General features: G+C 35.6%; 1 protein-coding gene across 1 annotated transcript in view; it reads right to left on the bottom strand.

The window, feature by feature from the left end:
- COG5 (component of oligomeric golgi complex 5) overlaps nt 1-22,624 on the bottom strand; it is a 334,035-nt gene that overhangs the window by 138,294 nt on the left and 173,117 nt on the right. Inside the window, exon 8 of the mRNA XM_025872663.2 lies at nt 3,430-3,595. Within this exon, the coding sequence (XP_025728448.2) occupies nt 3,430-3,595 (166 nt within the window). The remainder of the gene's footprint in view (nt 1-3,429; nt 3,596-22,624) is intronic.

Below are 22,624 nucleotides of genomic sequence, written 5' to 3'. Positions count from 1 at the left end.
CGTATGGGAGCAGAGCCTTGCTAGCAGAAAACAGACAGTGGGAGCCAGTGCTAGGGAAGGAAAACCTGAACTGTAACTGATGAATTGCTAGAGGCTCAAAGTTGGCAACTCTGAGAATTAAAAGCTCCAGGTGTACCCAGTCATAGGGGGCCCACAATATTTTGAGATTTGCATCCAGGAGCCCAAGTAGGTTCCCACAGTAAATAACGGAGAAAAATCCCTTCATGCCTCCAGCAGGAGGAAGAAAAAAAGAACAGTCTTGAAATACACCAGAGGACTCTATTCTAGACAAGGCCTGCCCTTGAGGGGAAACTAGTTAACCAGAGCCTGACCCTCTGGGGTATTATAAGAACCTAAATGACCTGGGGAAGGGAAATACCCAACTCCAGCCCATTCTGGTCATTCTCACCCACATGAGGGAGGAAAAAAAACTTAGTATGCTTGTTTAGTTCAAGGTACAAAGGCATTGGCTCACTGAAAAAACTGAGACCCAACGGTAGCACTTTATTTCCACTGGAGGAAAGATTGTTTTCACTTTTTCACTAATACAAATAATAATACAATAAAAATTCTTATATATGTATATATGTGACAGAGTTTCTCTAGGGTATTATTTTTCTAACAGAAATTATAAGATCACAAGGTACACACAGTTTTAACCTTAGAGAACAATTTGATAAAACTGAGTGAAGTGGCTGAACCATTTCATTCTCCTACAATCAGCATATAAGAGTTTCTGCTCTCATCCCACACTTAATTCTTCGATTTTGCCAATCTCATGATTGAGAAATTGTATCTTGTCTTATCTGTATTTCCCTAATAACTAGTTCATCCTCTAAAAAGAAGCTGAACATATTTTCCCATTTATTAGATATGTTCCTCTGTTAACTTCCTAATCATATTATTTTTTCAATTGAGTTGTTTATCTTTTTCTTATTAAATTATAAGCTTCTGAAATACATCATAGATAATATTTTTCCCTTAAAATTCTATCAATTTTATATATTTAAATTTTTTTTGAACAATCTTAAACATATGGAAAATTTGAAAGCATATTAAAAAATTTCCCCGAATCATTTGTTAGTAAGTTACTGACATGATGCTCCATCACCCTTGAAATACTTTAATGTGTATTTCCAAAAAACAAGGACATTCTAATCCATAATCTCAATATAACCAACAAGATCAGCAAATTAACATGAATATTGCCAATGTCACATTTAAAAAACTAAAAATAATAGTGATAATTCTTTTAAAAATAATAAAGAACTGATGCTTAAGAGTATTAAAATCACAGTATCCACTCCTCAACAGATGATAATAAGGCTTTAAAATTCTTTATTCTTTTAACAAAAAGGGTGTACATTAGGATTGACAGCATGTGAATAATTGCTTTCATTTTTTTTTCCCTTGACAACACAAGAGGGAATGAGATTAAACTGCTCCTGGAAATTTAAACATTAGATCAAACTTTCTGAGAATAATTGCTGGGAAAAGCTGAGAAGGAAATCTCCTTTGGCAATTTCTTTTCAAAGCTCCCCTTCTGGGACAGTCTTAATACAGATCTATTCAGAGGCTAGGGTTAACCTTTAAAAATCCCTTTAAGATCTAAGAATCTTTTATCTCCTTATCTAGTGCAACTTATTTATGAATGACATATATTTGTGTTATTTAAGGCTATATTTATATAGGAAATATAAAAACAATAATCACTCACCGTAAATTTTTTAGTGTAAGCCATGTATGAGGAACTCTGTTATTAATTCTATATGCATTATTTGTTTTTTAGGACGACTCTGATGACAGAGCAGCTTCTTCAATAGAAAAATGGGAAGAGGGGCACTTGGGTGGCTCAGCTGGTTTAGCGTCCAACTCTTGGTTTCAGCTCAGGTCATGATCTCAGGGTCCTGGGATCAAGCCCTGCATCAGGCTCTGCGCTGTCCCTCTCCTTCAGCTTCTCTCCCCACCCCCTCAAGCTCTCTAAAATAAATAAAAATCTTTTTTTTTAAAAAAGATTTTTATTTATTTGACAGAGAGAGACACAGTGAGAGAGGGAACACAAGCAAGGGGAGTGGGAGAGGGAGAAGCAGGCTTCCCGCGGAGCAGGGAGCCCGATGCGGGGCTTGATCCCAAGACCCTGGGATCATGACCTGAGCCGAAGGCAGATGCTTAACGACTGAGCCACCCAGGCGCCCCTAAAATAAATAAAAATCTTAAAGAAAAATGGAAAGAGAAAAACTGTGAAGACAGTAAGTATACATGACAACTTTGGGGAATTTTTCTGTAGTCTGAAGAAAATAAAATGGGGGAGCAGAGCTGAAGAAGGAAACGTAGTCAAACACAGATCTGTCTTTAAGCAGAAGAAGGTACACTAGCACAACTGAATGTAACAGGAAAGAAATTTAAAGAAGGAAAACGGACTACATGGCAGACAGAGGGGATCTGCTAAAGCAATGCCCTTGGGACATCTGAACTAAGAGTAGGGTACTTGGTCTTTGCTAGGTGCAAGCACAGCTTGTTCATAATAATAGAAGAGAAAAGAGAATACAAGGAGAGAAATGCAGAGATATGTTGGTTAGATGAGAGGTATATATAACATGCAGTCTTTCCTATCTCATCTCTGAAGGGTGTTTTATACATGAATGTCATCAGCAGGTACATCTTGGCAGGAAAAAAGGTTGCAGACTGCTATTGTGGGCTACTCCTCTCTCATACTTTTCTTTTGTAGTTTTTTTTAGATTTTGCTATGGTTGTAACGTTCCCAAAGGTTTTTTCAGTTTCTAAGTCCACAGTTAGCCTTCTTTGCTCCTGAATACTGAAATTATTCTAAGGAAAATAATTCTAAGGAAAAGCCCAAAAAGCTAAGGGAGAAATTGCATTTCCTTAAAAAATATTTTCTGCCTTGGGGCGCCTGGGTGGCTCAGATGGTTAAGCATCTGCCTTCAGCTCAGGTCATGATCCCAGGGTCCTGGGATCGAGTCCCGCATCGGGCTCCCTGCTCCTTGAGAGCCTGCTTCTCCCTCTGCCTCTCTCTCTCTCTCTCTCTCTGTCTCTCATTAATAAATAAATAAAATCTTTTAAAAAAATTTAAAAAAATATTTTCTGCCTCAAGAAGTACATGTGAGGATAAGGATTTCAGAAAGAAAAATGTTCCTTTTTTTCCTTGCATCTGTTTCCTCTGAACTAAGTGGAGCCACAGTTTATAGATTTTTTTTCTAGAAGTTCTGAATATACCAATTGGCCAATTCAACTCACTGATTAGACAAAAAAAGTTATAAATACATTCTGAAACATAATTTCTTCTCTCATTTTCTGTCTACTAAAAAATGAGTCATTAGAATGCTTTGAAACTTAAGTGTTTCACATACTATTCAAAGGACTTCTTGGTTATAAATAAATAAAGCAGCTAAATATAAACCATAGCCATACCTCTCACAGCTGACTGCGAAGGCTGAGTCAGAACTTTGATGTCTAACGCACTGTTGATATGTTCTTCTAAAGTAGCACAATATCCATCCACAACACTGGTAATCGTATCCTTCAAAGTTCCAAGATTATGGAAAACCTGCAGAGCTGTTCCGACTTGGGTTGGATTCTTTAAACAGGTAGGGGTGGCAGGGTGGGAATAGGTATAAATAGGAAAACAAACAAAATCAATATAAATCTACAACTTTAAGTAGTACATGAGCAGTTACTACCATATTTTTAAATTATCACGGACAAGAACAAAGAGTGCATTTGGAACAAATATTATTTTTAGTCATTATTTATTTCATAAAAGACAAAGTTAAATACTATGTATATTATTTCCCCCATTCCCCCTTTTCTCCTTCTTTAAAGAATAACAAGATCAGAAATCGGTTATATTATTAGAGCTTATTTAAAATTTACCACCAATGCCTATAAAGAGAGCCATGCTGGAATTAACAACAACCCTACATCTTTTTGGAGAATAAATAAATGAATTCCGCAGAGTTAACTGAGGGCTGAACCATGCAGACTGACACTATTCATTTTCTTTCTTTTCTTTTCTTTCTTTCTGTCGTTCATTCATTCATCCTAACCACAAATATTTATACAGTGTTTACTGTATAACTGTCTTGGTTCCAGGTGCTGGAAATATAGTAGTTAAGCAAAACCAGTTAAGTCCCTACCCTCATGGAACTTATGTTTCCTGAGAAATATATTAAAAATATATATGTAACAGAGTATCACAGGTAGTGATAATTGCTATAAAAAAATCAATCAGGGAATAAGAATAGAGAATCATGGGGAAATAATGGAGAAGACTCAGAGAATGCATCTCTGAGGTGATTTTCAAACAGAGACCTGAATATAATGAGCAAGGGAGTCTGAGGAGGATATGGGGAAAAACAGATCTGAACAGATCTGAACAAAAATGCTGAGGAAAAAATATGCTTGGCAGCTATTCAAACAGCAAGAAGGCCCTGACTGTGGCTGGAACAGAGTGACTACAGCAGAGAGAGGTAGGCAGTGAGGCAGGTAGTAAAAATACTGTGAGTAGATTCAGTCCACAGTAATATAAAGAGGTTGTTGACTCCGTCACTAAGTAAATGATTTATCAAGCCAGAATCTAGTACATCAACATATATCTCCAGGCCCAAACAGGTGAAAGTCCACTTTCACTTAATGATTCAGTGACTATTATTAGAAGTGCTTAGTTTAAAAGTTAAATTATTTCATTAACTTAATTTCTTAATGGTTAAGTTGATAAATAAGACAAAAAGTTACTTCTGAAACAAACTGGTGTTAATAACATGATGCAGTAACACGTACACACACACACACACACACACACACACACACACACACACACACACACACACACACACACACACCCAGAGGCAAAGCAGAATCAGCTTATAGAAAAAAGCAGACAAGGTTAGTGAATACAATACCCGTTTTAGATTTTTAATTAAACAAGAAAAAGAAGCAAATGGACATCATTTCAAATGTTTTAATGAAAAAAGCTTAACTTAATATGGTTATAACAGAATTTAAATTCTAGTATATACTGTCAATTCTCTATCAGTGAACTATCAAAGAAAATGGGAGAAAATAAGCTATTTCACATAAAATTGTTAACTGAAAACATGGGGTGTGGCGCTATGCTTTGGTTGTTGTTAGTTCCGTTTTTTCCTTTCTCCCCAGAGCGATAATACTTTTTTACTTTTTAGTAGAGATCAAGATCAAAATTAGGTAGCTGCAAAGAATGTTTCTCTATCACTATACAAGGGTCTACATAATACAAAAAAAAAGCATTACCTGAGCAACCTCAAAGAATTCGCTTTATAAAAGTAGAATAAAGACATTTATTGCAAAATCATATTTATTGCCTTTATTATTCTCAAAGAATCTGAAAAGCATAGCTTTTCAACATATGGCAGGTTTGCATGTTATCAGCTGAATGTACATTGTAAGATATATGTGTATGTTAACTGAAAGACTTAAAGTCATATTTCACTTGAAAGATCTGGTTAACATGGACCAGTCTTCATCATTTCCCACTCCAAAAATTATTAACTCTCCCAAACTTTTCAATACAGAAACATACACAGCTCCTTCCTTTTTTTTTTTTTAAACAAGGGAGGGGAATGATTTAAAGATTTATTTATTTTTAGAGAGAGAGAGAGAAAGAGAGCTCGCTCGCTCACAGGGGGATGGGCGAGGGACAAGCAGACTCCGAGCTGAGTGCAGAGCACAGAGCCTGACTGGAGCTGAAATCAAGAGGGGGCTGCTTAACACACTGAACCACCCAGGCACCCCTACCTCATTCTTAAAGAAGCATCTAATATGGGAATATTTGAAATAATTATAATACTTATAATAATTCTAGTTGTAATTTTAAGTTTTCCAATTTACATGACTTTTTCAATTAATGCCAGTTATATTCATAGCTTAATATAAACACATCATTTGTGAATTGGGAAACTATAAAATATTGATTATTTGGGACTGCAGGAGATTATGCTAAGTGAAATAAGTCAAGCAGAGAAAGTCAATTATCATATGGTTTCACTTACTTGTGGAACATAAGGAACAGCATGGAGGACATTAGGAGAAGGAAGGGAAAGATGAAGGGGAGGAAATCGGAGGGGGAGACCAACCATGAGAGACGATGGACTCTGAGAAACAAACAGACGGTTCTAGAGGGGAGGGGGGTGGGGGGATGGGTTAGCCCAGTGATGGGTATTAAGGAGGGCACGTAGTCCATGGAGCACTGGGTGTTAATGAATCATGGAACACTACATCAAAAACTAATGATGTACTGTATGGTGACTGACATAATAGAATTAAAAAAAATTTTTTTAAAAAGAAAATTCTTTAACATACAGAGGAGTGGGCAAGTTATGTAAACGCAACTTTAAGAATTATCACAAAGTGAATGTATCTGTGTAACTACCACCTAGGCTATAAAACCAAATTATTATCAGCAACTCTGAATCTATTGTGGCTTCCCCAAATATATCTCTCCAGATATTACCACTATCATAATTTCTAACACCATTGATTAGTTTTGTCTGTTTCTGAATTTTACACTAATAGAACCATAAAGTAAGTTATTATTTTCTGTCTGCCTTCTAGTCAATATCTTATTTGTAAAATTCATCCATGTTGTTGCATGTAGCAGTTAACTTGTTTTCACTGCTATTGGAAATTTACCTTAATCTACCCAACTAACATCCAATTGGTGTACATTTGAGTTATTTCCATCGTTTAGGTATTTTAAGTAATGCTGCCATGAACATTCTGGTGCACAGCTTTTACTGAACATATATGCATATGCATTTCTTCTGGGTAAGAGTAGAAACGCTGAATCATTAGGTATTTGTATGCTTAGTGTTTGCAGATTCTGCCAATTTTCCAAAGTCATTGTACCAATTTACACCCCAGCAGCAATACATGAGTTGTGGGTGTTCTACAACCTTACCAAAATTCAGAATTATCATCTTTTTAAGCTATTCCTTGGAACGATCAGTGTGGTTTTAATTTACATTTCCGTGATGACTAAGAAGTTATCCCTTCTTGCATGCTAATCATCCATTTGGATAGCTTCTTTTATGAAGTGCATATTCATTTTTTTTTGCCCATTTTTCTCACTGGTTATTTTCATCTTTTACCTATTTGTAAAAGTTGTTTACATATTTGGATGTAATCATTTTGATAATTATATGTATTGCAAGTATGTTTTCCCAAACTTAAGAAGTCTTGTGAGGAAAAGAAGTTCCTAATTTAAATGCAGTCAATTTTATCAACCTATGGTCAGCACTTTTAGTATCTTATTTAAAACTTTTCCCATCCCACATTTATGAAGATGTCTTTCATTCATGAATTTATCCTCCAGAAACTCGATTGGTTTGTCTTTCACGTTTAGAAATATAATCCACCTGGAATTGCTTTCTATATGAGATAGGAGCCAAGATTAGTGTTTTTCTATACAAAATACCAAACTGGCCCATTAAAATTTATTTGAAAAACAAACAAGGAAATTAAAATTTTCACCTCCTTGCTCTCAAAGCCTACCTTTGCAGTAAATAAAGTTTCCATTTATGTGTTTGTTTCCAGACCTTCAATTCTGTACTATTTGTCTATCCTCATTACATCAACTGACCTGTGTAAATTGTTGTAGCTTTAGAATTAAGTCTGATAGTCCTCCATTTCTGTTCTTCTTCAATTTGGTATAGGCTATTCTTGGTTCATGATACTTCCATATAAATTTTATAATGGGCTTGACAGTTTCCACTAAAGAAAAAGCTCCTGAAATTTTGAGACTACATAAAATCCATACATAAAATTAGAAAGAATGGAAATCTTTATAAGAATGATTCTCCAATCCATGAATATGGTAGTTCTCTTCATTTACTCAGGTCTTCTTTAATTTCTCTTAATAAGTTATAGTTCCTGTGAAGAGCTATTACATATCTCTAATTTGAATCATTCCTACACATTTAGTGCTTTTTGATATTTAAGTGGTAATTTTAAAGTTTTTTTTTGTTGCTCGTATACTAAAAATACAGTTGATTATTATATATTGAATTTTACCAAACTTTGAAAGTTCTATTAATTCTAATAGTTTGGAGATTGTTTTGGATTTTCTATATACACAATGTTATTTCTGAATAATTTTTATTTCTTCATTTCCAATCCCTCTATATTTTATTGCTTTTTTAATTACCCTGGTTAGGATCTTCAGTATGTTGCTATGTAAAAGTGGTAAGAGTAATATCTTTGTATCATTCCTAATCTCAAGTAGAAAACCTTGAATATTTCACTACTGAGATTTTCAGAGATGCCATTTATTAGATGAAGACAATTCTATTCTAGGTCTGCTAAGAATTTTACATCATAGACTGTGTTGGATTGTATTAAATATTTTTTCTGCATATACTGAGATGATCAATTTTTCCCTTCATTGATGACATTACATTGTACTTCTAGACTAAAGCCATCTTGGTAATGATGAATTATCCTTTTTAGATATCCTGACTTATATTTGCTAATACTTTCTTTAGTATTTTTGAATTGATTTTCAAGAGAGAGAGCTAATATCCTTCCTTATAATATTCTTGTTTTGATATCAAGTTTATACTGGCCTCATGAAATAATCAGGTAAGTGTTCCTTCTTTCTCAATTCTTGGATGAAGTTTGTAAAAACACTGGTTGGTTTATCAAATGTTTGAATGAATTCACTAGTGAAACTATCTGTCCTTGAAGTTTCTTTAAGGGAAGTTGTGTAATAATTATTTTGTCAATACAACTAATCAGATTTTTAAATTTTCCTAGTGTTATTTCGGTAAGTTGTTTTTCTAGAAATTTCTCAATCTTATGTAAACTTTCAAATGTACTGTTTTAAAGTTATACCTAGTGTCCTCTTACTAACTTATTGGTTTATGTTGAATCTATAATTAGGTCAACATTTTTTTTCATAATACTGGTAATGTGTGTCTTTTTTTTTTTTAAAGATTTCATTTATTTATTTGACAGAGAGAGGAGAGAGAGAGCAAGAAGGGGGAGCAGCAGACAGAGGGAGAAGCAGGCTCTCCACAGTGCAGGGGGAGCCCAATGCGGGGCTTGATCCCAGGACACCAGGATCATGACCCGAGCCAAAGGCAGACGCTTAACGACTGAGACACCCAGGCGCCCTAATGTGTGCCTTTTAAAAAGCTTTTTTTCCTACCCTTAACAGTCTTTTTCAGTATTTATCAATTTAATGTATTAATTTTGTCAAATAACCAACTACTGGATTTGTTCATTACAGGTCTTTGGAGTCAGAAGTCTAGATCAGAAGCCAAGCACTAGTAGTTAGTAGCCAAAACCTTAGCAAATTATTTAACTTATTCTGAGACTTAGTTTCCTCATCTGCACTACAGTGAAAATAAATGAAAAAATCCTTATAACTGATCTAGCACTGAAGACAGAATGAAGAGCTCAAGTATTAGTTGCCTTTACCTTGATCTGTCGGAATCATAGTTAATGTGGAAAGAATGTGGGCTTTTAAAAGTAGATAATCTTGGTACAGAAAGAATGTGTTGCCTCTATAATGGCCTTCAGTTCCTATGAGGACCTCCCTTGTGAGCACCACCACCACCACTAAGTATAAAAATAAAATACATCTACGAACGCAAAAAAAAAAAAAAAGTAGATAGTCTTGGGACAAAAACCCAACTTTGCTATAATCTGTGTGACACTGGGCAAATTACCTTATCACTCATCAAGCTTTATTTTATTTATATTATTAATATTCCCTTCCTCATCAGATTTTAAGATCTCTTAGGGAAGTTTCCAAATTTGTTTTATTCACTTCAATACTCATAATATCTAGCACAGGTGCTAGATAGACAGGTGTTGAATAAGTAAATGAGTAAGTAAATTTTTATGATTTGGCTTGCTAATATTATTCTTTCTATGACAACTGAAAAGACTATTGAAATAACACACTTAAAATACCTAGTACTAGTGGAGCACTGGGTGGTTCAGTTGGTTAAGCATCTGCCTTTGGCTCAGGTCATGATCCCAGGGTCCTGGGATCCAGCCTCGCATTGGGCTCCTTGCTCAGTGGGAAGCCTGCTTCTCCCTCTCCCACTGCCTGCCGCTCCCCCCGTACTCGTGCTCTCTTCCTCTCTCCTAAATAAATAAAATTTTTTAAAAAACCTAGTACTCAGTATATTAGTAGTACAAAATATTGGTTCTAAGATCATATAGTAATATTAATATTGATATTCTAAAAGTTAAAAGAATACTAGAATAGCCTTTGTTCCAGTTCCCAAGGAATTCTTATCACTACATCTTTACTTATCATTGAAATGAGCAGTTACCCAATAGATACCATCTGAGTAACCTCTGTATCTCAATTTCATAAATTTAAAAATGAGGAGGATCAATAAATGGAGATTCCCAAAGCTATCTGAAAATCTTTTTTATAAAAATGTAGCCAACAAGATCTCAACTCCAAAAACTGTGATTCAGTTGGACCACACTAAAACCTGGTTACAGTATTTTTAAAGCTCTTCAGATGCTTCTGATATAGTTGGCCTGGCAACCATTTGGGAGCCACTGGATTCCCGTCCGGCAGATGACTGCCAGACTTAGAAGGATGAGAACCATTTATTCATGTGAAGATAGTTTTTTTTAAAAAAAAAAAATTAGAACAGAATACACAAAGAAATGACAGAGGGACACTACAGAGTAGTTGATGGAGCAGTAAACAGATTCTATTGCCACAAATATTATGTACATTAAAAAACACCTAATAAAAGACAGTGTTGGGGGCACCTGGGTGGCTCAGTTGTTAAGCATCTGCCTTCGGCTCAGGTTATGATCCCAGGGACCCGGGATCCAGCCCCACATCAGGCTCCCTGCTCCATGGGGAGTCTGCTTCTCCCTCTCCCACTCCCCGTGCTCGTGTTCCTCTCTTGCTGTGTCTTTCTCTGTCAAGTAAATAAATAAAATCTTAAAAAAAAAAAAAAAGGACAGTGTTGAACTGATAACAAGGATTTGGTCACTGACAATGTTGAGTGGCATTCTGTAGAAATTTTATTTTATTTTACTTTGTTGGTAATAAAAAATGATTTTTCTAAATATCACAATTTAAGCTGTTTGAGGAAATCAAATAATCAGCTGAAAACGTAGCTTGTGCTAGAGAGTTGCAATGAGAATATATTCTTTATAGGGCAGATATGAGAGATTTGGAAGCACTGGAAAGAAACTGGATGCTGACTGATTACAATGGACAAGAGGCAGGGAAGAGCCTAGTGTCTTGGAAGTTTCAAATTGGTGAGCCTAAGAAGACAGGGAAAGAAGAAGGACAATCAGAAGGAGATCATCTGGGTGAGTGGGTGGGAGAGAGGCACAGGAGGATCAGAGGCTGCGGCTAACAGAGCACCTAGCTGTTAGTCATGCTGAGTCTCAAGTGCCGATACAGCACTCTTGGTGGGAAATGAGAACACTTTTGAAAGAGATAATCACATCAACCTAGTCTGGGTGGCAAACTAAACTGAAGTAATAAATAATGAAAAGAGGGGTGTCGGAAACTATAAATCACAATGGAGGTAAATCAAGAACAGAATTAGTGAGAATGAGAGAAGAGAAATGGAATGATAAAATACTCTAGCCAGGAATGAAATTGGAACATTAGAAAAATGGAAAACGAAATCATTTTGTTTAGCTATGATGCAAGTGAAAAACATCTCCTGAAGATACTGAACATTAACATCCTTTCTCCATCATCCCCTCTCATCACAGACAAATACTATAGATTTTGACCACGGGCTTTTTCCGAGTCCTTACTAATAATAAATCTCAGGCTTTTAGTTCCCTAATCTGTAAAATGAAGGGGCTGGACTAGATGAGCTCTAGTACCCTTTCCAGTACTGAAACATAATGATTTTACTGTCATTCAATGTATATCATTCACTATGCACCATCAATGCACAAGACACGGGATAAAAAAATGAGGCAAATATCGCACTCTTTTTAATATTTATTGTCTGAAGGGACAGAAAGACAAGTAAAGGAGCAATGAGAACACCCCATGATAAATGAGAGGAGAAATGCAGAGTTTAATGAAAACACATCAAAGGGGTGATTAACCCAAAACTGGGGAGGGAAAGGAGAATGGAGGAGTCAGGAAATGCTCCTTGAAGGGTGTCTCAACTAAGATCTGAAATCAAGGTGTCCGGGGGCATGGAGGTAAGGAGGTGTGAAACATTTACATGAGGATGGGGCACCTGGGTGACTCAGTTGAGTGTCCGACTCTTGATCTTGGCTCAGGTCTTGACCTCAAGCTCATGAGTTCAAGCCTCACATTGGGCTCCATGCTAGGTGTGGAGTGATTTACAGGAGGAGGGGGAAAGCAAAAGGGAAACTCCTTCCAGCAAAGGAACAGCATGTACATATAAAAGCCTGTGAATGAGAGCGTGTGATAGAAACTAAGTCCACTAATAATGACAACTGACAGGTAAAAGATCTATACAAACACCTGCTACAAATTCAAGTGCCTATGGAAATGGCTCTCAAATTTTTGGTAGATATAAAAGAATTACCTGGGGGAGCTTGTGAACTGCAAAAGGGGCATATGGAAGGCTTGTGGAATGCTGGTAAAGGTTTTAGTTTTTTAAAATCTGAATGTTTAGTTATATGTTTGTTCACTTTGTGAAAAACATTGTGTTGTACTCCTATAATGTATGTACTTTTCTGTTAATTATATTTTAATAAAAATGTCTCAGGTAAATATTAGGAAATGAAAACAAATTGTGACAAAAATATAAGTCAGGTACCTTAAATACCTAAAACACCGTTCAATAATGCTTTATAGCTTGGGGGGAAAGATATTAAATTGAATAAATATATGAATGTTTATATTACTAAATAAACATGAGTCTTGTGTAATTTTTTTCCTAACACAATAAAAAGTTTTTATTGAATACACACAATCACAATTGGTTTTTAAAAATAACTGGTTCCTAAAATACTGGTTAATGTGAAATATATATTTCAGTTTTGCATGTTGTTATGGACTGAATGTCTGTCCGTCCTACCCTCACCCCCACCCCATTCAGTTGAAGCCCTAACACTCAATGGGATAGTATTTACAGATGGGGCTATTGGGAGCTAATTAGGGTTAGATGAGGTCCTGAGGGTAGGGCCCTGGTCTGATGGCATTAGTGCCTTATAAAAGAAGATACCAGAGAGCTTATACACTCTGTCTCTGCACCATGTGAGAATACAGCAAGGAGGCAGCTGTCTGCAAGCCAGGAAGAGACTCTTCAGCAGAAACTGAACCCTGCCCAACCTTGATCTTAGATTTCTACCATCCAGAGCTGTGAGAAAATAAATATCTATTATTTAAGCCACCTAACCCAGCCTGTGGTTTCTATTGCGGCAGCTCAAATGTTTATATGCTTTACAAATGTATTAAATTTTAGATGGTGCAGTGTCTAAATTAGTACCCCTTGCCCCCAACAAATTCACGTCCACCTGAAATCTCAGACTGTGACCTTATTTGGAGAAAGGATCTTTGTAGATGTAACTAGTTAAACTGAGATGAAGTCATACTGGTGGGCTTTAAATCCAATGACTGATGTCCTTATAAGAGAATAAAACACAGAGAGACACACACCATGAAAAAGGCAATGTTTGACAACAGAGGCAGAGATTGGGGTGATAGAGTTACAAGCCATGGAACTTCAAGGACAGACTGGAGCCAGGAGTAGCTAAGGAAGAGGCTGGGAAGGATTTTTTCCTAGTCTCCAGAGGGAGGGTGGCCCTGCCAACACCTTGATTTGGATTTCTAACCACCAGAATTATGAGAAAATAAATATCAGTTGCTTTAAGTCACCTAGTATGTGGTCATTTGTTATAGCAGCCCTAGGAAATCAATACAAAGGAATAAGGGCAACAGAAAAACATGCATATACACAAACAAATGGAAAGACATTCCATGCTCATGGATTGGAAGAACAAATGTTGTTAAAATGTCCATACTACCCAAAGCAATCTACACATTTAATGCAATCCCTATCAAGACACCAACAGCATTTTTCATAGAACTAGAACAAATAATCCTAAAATTTGTATGGAACCACAAAAGACCCCAAATAGCCAAAACAATCTTAAAGGAGAAGAACAAAACTAGAGGGATCACAATGCCAGATTTCAAGATAATACTACAAAGCTGCAGAAATCAAAACAGTATGGTACTGGCACAAAAATAGGCACACAGATCAATAGAACAGAAAAGAGAATCAAGAAATAAACCCATGATTATACCGTCAACTAATCTATTGCAAAGAAGCCAAGAATATCCAATGGGAAAAGAAGTGTCTCTTCAACAAATGGTGTTTGGAATACTGTATAGCAACATGAAAGAAAATGAAACTGAACCACTCTCTTACACCACACACAAAAATAAACCCAAAATGGATTTTTAAATGTGAGACCTGAAACCATAAAAATCCTTCAAGAGCGCACAGGCAATAATTTCTTTGACATTGTCAATAGCAACATCTTTCTAGATATGTCTCCTGAGGCAAGGGAAACAAAAGCAAAAATAAACTATTGGGACTACATCAAAATAAGAAGCTTCTGCACAATGAAGGAAACAACAAAACTAAAAGGCAGCCTACCGTGAATGGGAGAAGGTATTTGCAAATGAGATATCCGATAAAGGGTTAGTATCCAAAATATATAAAAAACTTTTATAACTCAACACACAAAAAGAAATAATGCAATTAAAAAACAGACAGAAGACGTGAATACATATTTCTCCAAAGAAGACATACAGATCACCAACAGACACATGGAAAGATGCACAATACCACTCACCGTCAGAGAAAATGCAAATCAAAACTACAATGAGATGATATCACCTCACACCTGTCAGAATGGCTAACTTCAAAAACATAAGGAACAACAAGTGTTGGTGGGAATGCAAACTTGCACAGCCGCTTGGGTTGCTTCCATATTTTAGCTATTGTAAATGTTGCAATGAACGTAGGGGTGCATATATCAATTCAAATTATATTGGGTAAATACCCAGTAGTGGAGTAACTGGATCATATGGTAATTCTATTTTTAATTTTTTGAGGAACCGCCATACTGTCTTCCCCATTTGATATTATTTTTTCATCACAACATAGGTAGCATAAGTATTACTATCCTCCCTTTACAGTTAAGGAAGCCAAGGCACCAAGAGAGCAGGCCCACAGCTGGCCAGTTTTAGGTCTTGGGCCCTTTCCTGACTGTTCTATACTCTGCCACAGGTCATCCCGTCATCATTTGACTTAAGAAGATCTCCAGATAGACCAATTTTGGAGGTGAGAAATACTCTCTGGCCAATTTTAGGAGCTCTCAAAATATACAGACTAAACATAATTGAAAAATTCCATGCTTGTAAGAGATAAGCTTCTGCTGAAAAGGTAGCAATGTCTTCTAGACAGTGTCTTCTTTTTAAATAAGACAGTCAATTCTAAGGATAATTTTTCTACAAATTGTCACTGAGACCTTCAAGAAATCATTTAATCTTTATATAAAATTTCCCAACTTCATAAATTGTGATATAAAATGAGATGAAAAACCATGTAATAGAGAAGAAAGGACAGATCATAAATAGATCAAGATAAATTTCTACCTCTTCAAAATCATTTCAGAAGACGGTATAACCACTTTCTTTTCATTAAACTAAAATTATTTCTCCTGCTTTAGAAACAAATCCAAGGTAATTTTTTCCTTTCTTTTCCAACACCTCAGTAGCATTATATGGGAGGAAAATAAAATATCACAAGAATAGTCAGAAAAGCAGCATAGTTAAGATCCCTGAAAAGCTTGCCAAAACAGCAACACTGTAACCAAAGCCACAGCTGGCCCTGAGCCAACAGAGCAGAGCTCTAGCTAGACTGCTGTAAAGATTGTTCCATGAAGTAGCAAGCAGTATTTTAGCACTAAGTAAGCTGTAAACTGACAGGAGATGACCTTTGTGAGCACAAGTTACAGCATTAAGTCAAAAGTTTCACACGACTCAAAAAATTTCATATAACTGACATCAGAAATGGAGAGAGTGACAGAATTTGATTTAATTGGAAATAAAATGCAAAAATGACATAAATGTATGAAGACCAAGATTCCACTGTGGATGACAGCCTTATATATGAAAAGTCTAAAAGGATCAAATAATCCTTGTACCATAAAGACAGTCACATTTCACTCTTTCCCTTAATGAAATAATTCTTCATCAGATAAAGTTTTTCTTTAGCTTTCATATAAGCGATGAGTTGCAAAAAGAAAAGGACAAATGTAGAATACAAATTCAGCTGATGCTATTCTGTTCTAACAGTCTGTGCACCATTCTACAGTGACTCAGTTCATAAAGCTTTAAATCCTATGATAAAGTCTTAGCTATTTCCCCAACTGATTTTAACTAGACAGACAAGCATGAGATTCCAAAATTTTGCTTTTCCTTAGTGAGGAGGTTTAGGACTACAATATTTCCTCAAAGTTTGATTAGTTAAGCCATTTCATACTCAATTAAAACAAAAACTAAGGAACCCCAGAAACACATTCTGAGAGAGGGAGCTGATGGGGAGGGAAAGGGAGAGATCAACTTGGCTTCCTCAAAGGCACAGAAATTATAGTGAGAAGGATACAAAGCCAGGTCAAGCAAAACTTCAGAGAACTATGTATCACTACATAGCCAGTCCTTACTGCTGAATAAAAATCAAAATAAAACACTTTCTGGAGTTTTATTTTACAGCACAGAAAGGATATAGATTTAACAATCTTTACCATCAAGCAGATAAATCTTTAAACCATTCCCCCAGTAAAAGATGTATTTAATAAAATCAGGCCAATTTTCAGGTAAATTTAAGACAAGGAAAAGCTCAGTACCTAAATCATACACAGTAATTTAGGAATTAAAAATTCCAACTATTTTATCAAGAATAGTATTAATAAACTCACAACACCCTATACATAGCAAGTATATATTAGGCCAAAATATTGAAGGCAATTTTAAATCTCCTGACTATATGCCCAATGGGATATACACACTGGACACTTTTTTCTGGAGCTACAACATGCCTAAAACACTGAAAACTTAATGGAGTTCCATGGGAGATTACATGAACTAAAGGAAAAGAGAATCACATTAAATAACATAATTTAAAAGCAAGAATTATATTAGCTACCTTGGTTGTGATTTAGAGCTTACCAGTGGCTTTTCTGATTCAGTAACATGCAGCCCATTAATGCTGGATATGTACTTCTAGGCTAACCTAATATGATTATTTCAGAACCTGTTAACAATCAACAGTCAACAGTGCATAATCCAAATGAAATTAAGAAACTAAGAAGGACATTTAATAGCACAATATGATCTTATCAACCAGAAATCAACTTTATTCTAGCCCTTTTGGAAGAAAAGCAGAAAATAAAAGAGCTACAGAAAGACAAGGAAAAAGTAGAGTAAAAAAGGAGAAAAGAATGAAAGTGAACATGGACTGGAAGAGGAAGGTTCTGCAGAAGTGATGACACACAGAAAATGGAGAAGTGAGGATCAAAGGATAATGGATATAGAGCAAAAAGGTTAACTTTCAAATTTCCTTACAAAACAAATCTGAAGAATATATGAATTCATAGTTTGGCATTAAATAAAAATATTTAAATGATGTCAACGCTAAGAACTTTCTCTTTTTTTACTTATTTTTTTTAAGTCATCTCTACCCCCAACATGGGGCTTGAACTCATGAACCCGAGATCAAGAGTCACATGTTCCACCAAGTGAGCCAGCCCCAGAATAACATTCTCATTGCATTAAGTAACAGTAGATAATTTTTCAAGGACACTATTTAAACACATTTTAAACTATTTAAACTATTTAAACACGTTTTAGTGTTCAATAATAAAATGAATTTTATAGGACGACAGTAATCACGAGACATTAATGTGGTAAGCCCTAAACATTATTCTTTTAATATAAATACATTTTTAAGTTAAATGTATAAATTCGGCTTATTTTTTTAATAGAATATAATAATTCTAGTCATTCTGTGCTTTATCAAAGATATTAATGTTAGGCATTACTAGTTATTCCCTGAAATTCAGTCCCTCCTGCTTTCTTAACATAATGTTTCCACTGTTTCCAATGTAAAAACCTACTTTTCTCCCAGGGTGGCAATGTGCACTGCCCCCGGCAATGGCTCACGAGCAGCATAAGCCAATGCTGACAAGTCTGTGTTTCTCTGCCAGATACTTGCTTCCACAATCCTCCTGACAGCTGGGGTGACCATGCAGCCCAGATCTGGCCAATAAGACATAAAGACAGGTCTGCTGGGGCAGTTCTGAAAAAGATTTGTACTGCCTTTTGGCTGGAAGCTGACACTGCCCCATATCCACATGGTAAACATTGGCATGATGCCTAGGGGTGGGAGACCACGATGTGACAAGCAAGAGGACACTAAGGATGACAAGATGGAAGAAAGACCTGAATCCTTATTGAACAGCTGAAAGAATGTTAGCACCACCCATATCCAGACAAAGCCCTATTTTTAAGCCACTGTTAGTCTGGCTTGGTGTTACAGCTCTTGCAGTCTCACCCAGCACCACAATATATAAAAATACATGAATCCCTAACAGTTCTTTAAAAAAAAAGAAGGAAAAACAAAAGAGAACAAAATCATGCCACACTTGCTGCTGCAGGAGGTGGCTATCATAGCAACTCATTACTCTGTAAATTGATAATAAAAGTGCAAAATTTAAATATTTACTGATTTTATTTATTTATTTTAAAGATTTTATTTATTTATTTGACAGAGAGACACAGCAAGAGCAGGAACACAAGCAGGGGGAGTGGGAGAGGGAGAAACAGGCTTCCCGCCGAGCAGGGTTCCCGATGCAGGGCTCAATCCCAGGACCCTGGGATCATGACCTGAGCCGAAGGCAGACGCTTAACGACTGAGCCACCCAGGTGCCCCTATTTATTTATTTTTAAGATTTTATCCATTTATTTGAGAGAGAGAGAGAGCAGGGTGAAGGCAGAAGGAGAAGCAGACTCCCTGCCAAGCAGGGAGCCTGATGCAGGACTCGATCCCGGGACTCTAGGATCATGACCTGAGCCAAAGGCAGACACCCAACAGACTGAGTCATCCACATGCCCTTTACTGATCATTTTAAAAAGGAACTGTAGTTCAGGGTAACCAAATATCCTTAGTTGATGAGTGAAAGTTCTTCTTTACAAATGAATCACAGCTAATAAATACAGAGGAATAACAAAAATAGAAATCACTTTCACATTCTCCAATGAAAAGTATAAAATGATTTAGACGAAAATCATCAATAGATGTTAAAACCATCAGGAGAAAGATTAACAGGGAATTAAATATTCTCAAGGTGCCAAAATATCTGCAAATTCACATGAAGTAATACAATGAAAGAAAAAAATAATCTTTTTCAACAAAAGGTGCTCAAACAACTACATACCTCTATGGAGAAAAATGAACCTTACACTTTACATAAAAATTAAACTTAAAAGATAAACTTATAAATTCTCAAAAAAAACATAGGAAGAAAGATTTGCAACTTTAGGGTAGGTAGAAATTTTATATAACATGCAAACAAAACTACAGATAAACTGGTCTTTCAAAACTAAACAATTTTGCTCTTCAAAAAGATGATATCTAGTGGGGAAAAAAGGCAGCATTATTCTTTCTTTCTTTTTTAAATGCGTGGCTTGAACGCATCCTAGATCCTGAGATCAAGACCTCAGCTGAAATCAAGAGTCAGACACTTAACCGACTGAGCCAACCAGGCACCCGAGCAGCATTATTCTTAATAGCTAAAACCTGTAACTAATCTAATGTCCATCAACCTACAGATACATTAACAGTGACTATATCCACAGAATGGAATATTACTAAGCAATAGAGGGCCACTTATGCATGCAACAACAAGATGAACCTAAATAAAACATATGCTTAGTGAAAGAAACTAGATGTCTAAGACTACATGTTGTATGGTTCCACTCGTATGAAATTTTAGAAAAAGTCAAATCTATAGACACGGAGAGCAAATCAGGGATTGCCTGATTTTGGCAGTGGCAGAAGGGGCTGGCTGCAAACAGGCCTGAGGGAATGGTTTTGTGGTGATAACAGTTTTCTAAAAAAGTGGGTTGTGAGATGGTTGTACAACTGTATAAATTTACTGAAATACATCAAACTATATGCTTAAATGCATGAATGTGATGGTATGTTAAATTACACCTCAATGACAATGCAAAAAGAAAAAAGGCAAGCCTTAGAATGGGAGAAAATATTTACAACACACATATGTGACAAAAGATCTTTATCTAGAATACATTAAGAATTCTTATATATCAGTAAAAAGAAAATAAACCCTTTAAATACCAAGCAAAGACCTTTCGTATTAAGCATTTGAAAAGTTGGTCACATCAGGGTGCCTGGGTGGCTCAGTTGGTTAAGCGACTGCCTTCGTATCAGGTCATGATCCTGGGGTCCCAGGATCGAGTCCCGTATCGGGCTCCCTGCTCAGCAGGGAGTCTGCTTCTCCCTCTGACCTTCCTCCATCTCATGCTCTCTCTCTACCATTCTCTCTCTCAATAAATAAATAAAAATCTTAAAAAAAAAAAAAAGTTGGTCACATCAGCTATTAGGGGAAAGGCAAATTAAAACTACAATGAGAATCTACTACCCCAACCCATTAAAATGTCTAAAATTAAAAAGAAACTGCCAACATCCAATTTGGTGAGGACCTGGAGGAACTCGAATCTACTCATCTGAGAATGTAAAATGATAGAACCACTCTGGAAAACTGCTAGTCTCTTTAAAAAGTAAACATATCATTCTTTGCAAAAACCCAACCATTCTTGCATTTGATATTTACCCACAAGAAACGAAAACCTATGCTGACACAGAGACTTGTGCTTGACCCATGGCTGCCTTATTTACATAGCCTGAAACTGGAAATAACCCAAATGCCTGTCAATTAGTGTACTTGAACTTAAATGGAATACTAATCAGAAATAAAAAAGGACCAAACCACCAAAGCATACAACATGGATCGATCTCAAAATAATACTGAAGAACAGAACCAGACATGAGAAAGCACACTACGACTTTGATTATATAAAACTGTAGAAAATGCAAACTAATCTTGAGTGACCCAAAGTGGTTACCTGGGTCTTTTCTTCTGAATTACAAAATAAAAATTTAAGTATTTACTACTATAATAAAAAGCCAGCATTAGATTGTTTAAATTAAGTAAAAATCATTTAAAGAAGAGTTGCCCAAATAAAAAGTTCTGAGTTTTTGATACAGAAAATAATTACACAAATTTTAGACAAAGAATAGTGATAGATCTGTATGAAATACAATGAAAATTTAGTTATTGAAAAAATTATTCACAGGGCAGTATGGAAATGAAATGCCACTCAGTGAACTGGAAAACTATGGAAAGTTATAATGCCAAAAGACCCTACGGCTGAAAGCAGACAGTTAATTAGACTGAATTAGAGTGAATCTACACTAGAAGATAGCAATAAAATTAAATTTAAAAACAAAGTAACCAATGTTACTGTAGGTTGTTCATGACAAGAGAATGTAGCAAAGAATAAAAAAAATACCTTGACTATAGAGTATAGAAACAAAAATAACAGTACCACTTTACATTTGGCATAAAACAAAAGCAGAACAATACCGTATGATAACTGAAATGCTACAAAAGAGAAAGGGGTGGTGGATAGAAGGAAGGAAAATATTAAAGCATACACCATGAAGAAAATAAAATTATTTAAAGCAAGGATCAGTATATTTTTTCTTTAAAGGGTACAAAAGTATTTCAGGCTTTCCAGGACACATATGGTCTCCATTGTATGTTCTTCTTGGTTTTTTTCAACCACTTAAAAATGCAAAAACAATTCTTAGCATCTGGGCCATAGGAAAACAATCTATAATACTAACCCTTGATTTAGAGTGTTTAAATAAGAGTTCAAATTAATTTCCATTCAAATTTAAGGATAAAAGAGCAAGCACAAGCTAAACAAGTAAGACTAAACTTCGGGGAAAACATTTAGAGATCAGTTTAAAATATCTTTTTAAGTTCTAAAACACCAGGCCAGTACAAATTAATAATGCTACTATTATTAGTAACAATATATATTAACTATAGAAGAGCAATTTTAAAATTATTATTTGCACATGTCATAAAGCTTATTTAACTAAATGTAAATGTACTCATGCCAGATCTCTACTAAATCTAAGGAAAGCTAACAGTGATAGGAGCAAACAGACAAATGGCAAATTACCCAGAGTTTGGTAAAGGAAATACATGAAATATTTAGCTCTGTGTAACTTTTAGAGCTCTTACTATAATCATCCTTTCAAATTGTTTCTTTTTAAATTGAAGTATAATTGACATGTAACATTATTATTAGTTCCAGGTGTACAACATGATTTGATATTTGTGTATATTGCAAAATGATCACCATAATGTCTAGTTAACATCGTCACCATAGTTACAGAATTTTTTTCCCTGTGATAAGCACTTTTAAGGTCTACTCTCTCAGCAGTACAGTGTTAATAACTATAGTCACCATGTT

The sequence above is a fragment of the Callorhinus ursinus genome, unplaced genomic scaffold (assembly GCF_003265705.2).
Source record: "Callorhinus ursinus isolate GAN/ISIS: 27379988/994484 unplaced genomic scaffold, GSC_fseal_2.0 scaffold12, whole genome shotgun sequence".
Lineage (NCBI taxonomy): Eukaryota > Metazoa > Chordata > Mammalia > Carnivora > Otariidae > Callorhinus > Callorhinus ursinus.
This window is presented reverse-complemented; position numbering and strand designations above follow the sequence as displayed.